This window comes from Capsicum annuum, unplaced genomic scaffold (assembly GCF_002878395.1).
Source record: "Capsicum annuum cultivar UCD-10X-F1 unplaced genomic scaffold, UCD10Xv1.1 ctg50833, whole genome shotgun sequence".
Classification (NCBI taxonomy): Eukaryota; Viridiplantae; Streptophyta; class Magnoliopsida; order Solanales; family Solanaceae; genus Capsicum; species Capsicum annuum.
Window position 1 is genome coordinate 1,466 of NW_025858732.1, and position 8,045 is coordinate 9,510.

At 34.5% G+C, this 8,045-nt stretch overlaps 1 protein-coding gene and 1 pseudogene across 1 annotated transcript; both read left to right on the forward strand.

Moving 5' to 3' along the window:
- The first annotated feature begins 482 nt into the window (after nt 1-482).
- On the forward strand, nt 483-3,732 carry LOC124892808 (zinc finger MYM-type protein 1-like). The gene is made up of 2 exons (XM_047404009.1): nt 483-2,913; nt 3,101-3,732. Exons 1-2 carry the CDS (start codon nt 2,404-2,406, stop codon nt 3,137-3,139), a joined length of 549 nt encoding a protein of 182 aa, XP_047259965.1. The 5' UTR covers nt 483-2,403; the 3' UTR covers nt 3,140-3,732.
- On the forward strand, nt 3,412-7,728 carry LOC124892807 (annotated as a pseudogene).
- Nucleotides 7,729-8,045: the final 317 nt, after the last annotated feature.

The window sequence follows — 8,045 nt, forward strand, 5'->3', positions numbered from 1 at the left end:
GCTTTTGCTATAAAAAATAGTTTAATAACTTTGTCTTGAGTGATCTCTATATTAGGAAAAAAAAAAGACTTCTGACTCAGTAAAATAAAAGTTGAGTGCTCTTACATAAAATGAACTTTTAGACTACCTAAAAATATTACAAACAGAATTCACAAGTAAAATGTTTAAACTGAAAAAGCAAGGCAAACTAATCAACGTCTTAATCACATATTAAAATATGGTTAAAAAACAATTACTTAATACTGCATACATAAATTAATTTATTTTTATAAAAAATCCAAAAGTGCACTTGTGGGACCATGGGAGGTTGGTTGGTTGGTTAGCCAAGATTTTCAAGTCAAATCTTTCTCTATGCTTGTGCATTAAATTCATACATAGCTAACCAAAAATAGTCATCACATTCTTCGTCTTTCCTCGCTACAATTTTTTTTCCCCTTTTGTTCATCAAAATTCTTCAAATCTTTGTCTTATAATTCCAATTCTTGAATGGCTAGGGGTTTCATTTTTCATTTTTTGTTCATTATTTTTTATTTCAACTTACTAAGTTGTACATCCAATAAAATTAAACAAGGTGAAATATTAAGAGATGGTGATACACTAATTTCTCCAAAAAAGAAATTTGTTTTAGGATTTTTCAGTCCAAAAGGTTCTTATAACCAAAAGTTTCTTGGTATAAGGTATGCTGATGTTCCAATAGATTCATTTGTTTGGGTTGCAATCAGGGGCGGAGCTACAGTGTTATATGGGGATTCGGCCGAACCCATTAATTTTTGCGTAGACCCTATATTTATAAATAAAAAATACAAATGTATATAATTATATATGTCCGAATTCACATGCAATGTAAGTTTGTTGGTCTAGTGGTAGGTGTATTAGCCTAGCGGCCCCAAGATGGGGCTTCAAACCCCACCAACGACATTTTGCTCTTTTTTTTGCACTTTGCTGCACCTGCACGTGCTAAATTTTGACTATTATTTTTTATTTGCTTTTAACCTTTTACAACAATCAACATTCACACACTTTTACCCTTTTTTATACAAACAAAACAAAAAAAAAAAATTATTATTAAAGAATGGAGAAAAAAAATGCTACCCAAATCCCAATACCCACGACATTACCTAGCAGAAACCTTTTGGACTTTGGTCAATTAGGCTCTTCGTCTCTTCGAACAAGAAACGTTAAACGAGTTATTATTTTCCCAAATTGCACTTTTGCTGCTCTTCCAAGGTATGTAATGTGATTTCCATTTCCATTTCTGTTTTTGCAGATGCTAGATTGCTTATTGCTAGTCTCATAATTTTGCACCGAAATTCATGAGTCGCGACCAATAAATTGTGATTAGATTTTCAATTTTTCTTTAGATTTTGGGTTGAAGTGTTTTAGTATGAATTGTTTATGTAATTCTATTGCAACATATATTTTTCGTATTTTGTGAATTGTGATTGCAATGCAGTAGAATAATTTTGTAGAAAATTTTGTGCTTTGTGATTCGTAGGATCTTTAAGCAAGTGACAATATGATTACGAAATTTTTCAAGCCTTAAATTTCTTCAGATACTGCTCCTAGCTCTTTTTTGTCAAGTTTTTCATTGCCTATCAATCTTTTCGGAGCATCGGATAACGACAAAGAGTTCAGACCCTGCTGAAAGAAAATCAATTATAGAATTTTCTCCAAATGTAGGTGATCGGATAAGGAGATATTACATACAAAAAAAAATCTTGTCAACCAGATAAATTTGAGTTTCCCATAAGAGATTTTGGAGTTACACCATGTCACTTTAATCCTGAATGGTTTAAACCTCCATATTCTCAATGGTTAGAATATAGCATTGAAGAAGATGCAATATTTTGCTTATGTTGTTATTTGTTTAAAAATGAGCTCGGAGGATATGGAAAAAAATGAGTGAATCTTTCACAATGGAAGATTTTCGAAGTTTGAACAAAGGCATAAAAAGTCTTAAAAAATATGTGGGTGAAGTGAATAGTATTCATCGTCGATGTTTCAAGATGATGCTAGATTTGATGAATCCGAAACAATCTATTTTAGCCTCACTTGATAAGCAATCCGAAAAAATTAAAGGTGAACATCATATTCTCTTAAATGCTTTGATTGATGTGACAAGATATTTTTTGAAACAAGATTTGTCTTTTCGGGTGTGTAACTTCTACAAGAAGAGGCAATTTTCTTGATCACTTAAAGTGGTATGCGAACAAAAAGGAAGAAGTAAAAAATGTTGTATTAGAAAAAGCTCCAAAAAATAGCACCATGACTTCTCCTGATATTCAAAAAGACATTGTAAGTTCTTGTGCAAAAGAAATCGTGAAAGCGATTATTGAAGACTTAAATGGAAATTTCTTTGAAATTTTGGTTGATGAGTCTAAAGATGTTTCTCATAAGTAACAAATGGCGTTTGTTTTGCGGTATGTCAACAAAGAGGGTAAGCTTATTGAGCGATTTCTTGATCTTGTTCATGTTAAAGACACATCAGCAAAATCATTGAAAGAAGCGATCTATTCTTTGCTTTTAAATCATTCGTTGAGTCGATCTCAAATATGGGGACAAGGTTATGATGGGGCTAGTAACATGCAGGGAGAGTTTAATTGTCTTAAAACTTTGATTTTGAAAGATAATTCTTTAGCATATTGCGTACATTGCTTTGCTCATCAGTTGCAATTGACTCTTGTAGCTGTTGCGAAGAAACATGATGATGTGAATAATTTTTTTGACATTCTTGATAAAGTTTTAAATATTGTTGGAGGTTCTTTTAAGCGCAGGGAGATGCTTCGAGATGATCAAGTTGAAAAATTAGAGAAATTATTAGTGCTTGGTGAAGTTCATATGGGAAGTGGATTAAATCAAGAACTTGGAATTCAAAGACTCTGTGCTACTCATTGGGGGTCCCATTTTAAGACAGTAAGTAACTTCATTTCCTTATTCTCATCAATTGTTCTTGTTCTTGGAGTTCTTGAAAAAGAAGGTGCAAATTATCATGAGAAAACATTGGCAAAAAGTCTAGTGGAAGATATTCGATCTTATGAGTTTGTCTATATGTTGCATTTGATGTTGAAAATTTTGATAGTGACATATGATTTGAATACAGATTTACAACGAAAAGATCAAGATATCGTTAGTGCTATGAAGCTTGTGGATTTCTCAAAGAGACAATTTCAATTGATGAGGGAATGTAAATGAAATTCTTTGTTAGAAGATGTCTCTTTATTTTGTGAAAAGAATGATATTGTGATTCTTGAAATGAATGAGAAATATGGTTTTGGAAAGTCAAAGCGCAAGAGCTCAAGTGTTACATATTCTCATCATTTGCTTGTGAAAGTTTTTTATGTTGTTACTGATTTATAACTTTCAGAGCTTAACAATCACTTTAGTGAAGTGAATACTGATCTACTTCTTGGAATGGCTAGTTTGAGTCCTGAGAATTTTTTTGCAAATTATGATAAAGACAAGATCATGAAGCTTGCTACATATTATCCAAATGAGTTTAGTGCCTTCAAGCTTGAAGATCTTAGTTTTGATCTTGACAATTATATTTACTATGTGAGAGAAGTGGATAATGCTTTCTCTAATTTGAAAGGACTGGGAGATCTTTCGATGAAATTAGTTGAAACAAATATGCACAAGACGTGGGGACTTATTTATTTGCTTGTGAAATTAAATTTGATATTACCCGTGGCTACTGCAACAGTGGAAAGAGCTTTTTCCTCCGTGAAGTTTATTAAAAATGATTTGCGAAGCAGGATTGGTGATGATTTTTTGAATGATTGTTTAGTTTGTTATATAATGGATGAAGTATTTGACAGTGTACCTAATGATGCGATCATTGATCATTTTCAAAACATGACAACTCGTCGAATGCAATTGTAATGATAATGCTTATATTTATAGTGTTTAAGTAATTTATCGCTTTTTTAAATATCCTTATTTGTTAGTTACTTTGGCTAAGGTTATATATTAGCTTGAGGTCGTTGTCTTAACTTGAAATTCCGAATCAGACTTTAAATTCTGGCTCCGCCTCTGGTTGCAAATAGGGACAAACCTGTTACTGATAATAATGGTATTGTTACTGTTGAGGAAAATGGAAATTTGGTCGTTAAAAATGGTCATGGCTATGTACTATGGTCTACGAATGTTTCTATCGGGACGAATAGTTGTACAGCATCTCTTTCGGATAATGGCAATCTTTTGATAGTTAATAGTAATAATAAGGTATTGTGGCAGAGTTTTCAGCATCCTACTGACACATTTTTGCCAGAAATGAAAGTTTTTATGGATGGAATTTTGAGGTCTTGGACTAGTGAAAGTGATCCTTCACCCGGGAGGTACGTAATCTTTGCAGCGTGTGATCATCTTATCCGAAAACTTAAACTGTTTGAGAAAAAACAAGTTTTTATTTACTTAATTTTGCTTCGAACACGCCCTCGCTCCTCTCATATGCAATCTGAATCTTGGGATAATAGGTGGTAGTGAGACTCCACTCTGATATGGTGATGCATTTGTAACATCTCATCAAAAAGCTTAAGCTGAAAACATGCTTTTCTTTACTTAATTTTGCTTTGAAAACAACCCTCAGTTAGTGCTTGAATCTTTCATATTGGGTAGCAGAGAGACTAGAACCCAAGAGTTTTGTCTGCTCTGATATCTTGTTGCATTGTGTCTCAATGTCATCTAAAAGCTTTAGATGAAAAGAACTTAATTTTGTTTTGAACGCAACCCCTCACGTGGTGCTTGAATCTTTGATGTTGGGTGGCAGACTCAAACCCAAGAACTCTGTCTGCTCTGATAATGTGATGCATTTGTAACATCTCATCTAAAAGCTTAGCTAAAAACACACTTTGTTTATTTAATTTTATTTTGAACACGAGCCCTCACGTGGTGCTTGAATCGTTGATATTAGGTGGCAGTGAAACTCGACCCTAAGAACTCAGTCTGCTCAGCTACAATGAAGCATTTGTGACATCTCATTTGAAAACTTTTAAGCCTAACATCATATTTTTATTTACTTAATTATGTTTCCAACAGGTATTCCTTGAGAGTTGATCCTCGCGGATCACCACAAATTGTGATCTGGAATGGAATAAATAGTCGTTGGCGAAGTGGATATTGGGATGGACTCTTATTCACAGGTGTTCCAGATATGAAGGCTGTGTATTTACATGGTTTCAAGCTTTACATTGAGGGAAATAGGATGTACTTCACTTACAATGCAGCAAATGCTTCTGATTTAGTGAGGTTCCATATTAGTCCAACTCGATACGAGTTACAATAAAGGTGGGATAAAGATGAAGGAAAATGGAGTATAATACAGTCTCATCCATCAGGTGGTTGTGATTTGTATAATTTATGTGGGAATTTCGCAAAATGTGATGTCACAAATTCGCAAAAATGCATTTGTTGAAATGGATTTGTACCGAAAGATTTGGGACAGTGGAATGCAAGAAACTGGTCCAAAGGGTGTGTTAGGAGGACAGAACTGGAATGCAGAGGAAATAACAGTGTCTTGAAGAGTGATGGTGGAAAGAGGGACGGATTCTTGGAGATTGAGAAAATCAAGTTGCCAGATTACGCGGATAGACCAGGTATAGAAGACCTCGACGAGTGTAAGAGCAAGTGCCTGGACGATTGTTCATGTACTGCTTATGCATTTGTTAGCGGAATATACTGCATGATATGGAGTGGAGATTTAGTTGATATGCAGCAGTTCAAGGAAGGTGGAAACACACTGTATGTTCGCCTTGCTAATTCTGAACTCGGTAAGCATTACAATCTGCTGATATAGTAAACTGTGTATTTCTGTTGGTATTCATACAATCATTTAAAATTTGCAACATATTGGCATCAGGAAATAGAAGCCTTTCTAATTTTTAGATGTTCTCATTACAAACTTTGATGAAACAGGTAAGACCAATAGGACACTCAAAATTGTGGTAATATCCACTCCTGGTAGCCGGGGCATTTGTTGTTTGTATGGCAGTTTTGCTACTATGCAAGTACAAAGCCAAAACGTGAGGTAAAATTTCAGAACTGCTGATGTTTACGACTTGTTTTACTTCAGTTATTTCCTGTTATGTAGAGTACCTAAATTGTCAATTTCCTTTTATGTAGAGTACCTAAATTGTCAATGTCCCATTTTCAGCGTCCAATAGGGTCAACCAAATTGTGAGAAGCGAGACAATTAGGAGTGAAGAATATTCTATGGACTTTTCGGGACCAGGAGACTTGAGTGCTGAAGGGCATCAAGGTAGTGGTTCAGAACTTACATTCTTCAGTTTCAGTGGTGTAGCAGCAGCTACTGGCAACTTTTCTAGTGAAAACATGCTGGGACAAGGCGGATTTGGCCGTCTACAAGGTTGATTTCCATCCAAATTGACTAGTGTGTCTTAATTTGCTATAGTAGTATGGCCTTGTTATCTTAAATTAACGTCAATGTTTATTTTATATTTAGGGAAAGCTACAATGTGGCGAAGAAATTGCAGTGAAGAGACTTTCAAGAAAGTCCGGACAAGGTGTAGAGGAGTTCAAGAATGAGATTATGCTAATTGCCAAATTACAACATAGAAATCTTGTTAGACTTTTGGGATGCTGCATTGAAGGAGAAGAAAAAATGCTGCTTTATGAGTACATGCCTAACGAAAGTTCAGATTCATTTTTATTTGGTTAGTTCTTGGATGCAACAAATTGTCACATAATTTCAATGATAGAGATTGATCACTTACAATTAACTTTGCTGGTTTACGCTTCTCAGATCCTGTTAGGCACGCCCAATTAAGCTGGAGAAAACGCTTCAACATTATTGAACAGAGATTCAAGAGTCAGAATAATCCATAGGGATTTAAAGGCTAGTAACATTTTGCTAGATGAAGAGATGAACCCAAAAATTTCAGACTTTGGTATGGCCAGGATATTTGGAGGAAATCAAAATGAAGCAAATACAAATAGGGTAGTAGGCACACGTGAGTATCAATCGATTTTATTTCCTATAAAAGATGTTAATGTTCCTTTAACTTGCTCAAAGAACTAACTCTATCGATGCTACTTTACTTTTCTCACTTAAATCAACGGATATATGGCTCCCGAGTATGCAATGGAAGGCTTGTTCTCCGGAAAATCTGATGTCTATAGCTTTGGTGTACTATTACTTGAGATCATCTGTGGCCGGACGAACTCAAGCTTTCGGTCTGATAAGTACTCAGGCATTATTGCTTATGTATGTTTAATCAATTTCCTCAACTACTTTTCAATGGTTGCTAAGAAGTACAGTAACAATGAATTTCCATTTTTCTTATGGAAAATTTTTCAGGCATGGCAGAAGTGGGATGAAGGCACGCCAATGGATCTAGTGGACCGTTCTATTTGGGACGAGTGTAAACATGATGAAGCATTGAGATGCATACACTTAGCACTAATTTGTGTGCAAGACATGGAGGTTCACAGACCGAGCATATCCTCTGTCGTGTTAATGTTGGAGACGGACAATATACAATTGCCCTTGCCTAAGCAACCTACATATACCTCAATGAGGAAATATGAAGATGCAGATATATGCAATGAGAAGCAGGATTTTTCCTCAAACAATATCACAATTAGTGTTATAGTCGGTAGATGATATCTGCTATTTTTCTGTAACATATATGTTCAAGTTACAGTTTGACTCGAATGTGAATGATTTTGTGTTGTAAAATTATACACTTGGAAAACATGTCTATAATACATGGTTCAACGCATTCTGAACGAATGAGAAATATAATTACTCAATGGTTCTTCTATTCCTACACATCGAACTGATGTACGGCTAAACTTTTTTCAACCAAATAATTTCAATTATATAATCTGTGGCACGAAAATTTATAATTTTCCAACAATTTATCATTTTGGTAATTTAATGACTGCTCGAGTTTAAAATTAGTTCCATGATCTATGTTGCCCTGCATATATATCAATATAACAATTATACTTTCAACTACTCATTTTAGCGTCCTCAAAGAAAACTGAAATGCTCAAAAGTGATGGTTATTGACTTCCATCACAACAAA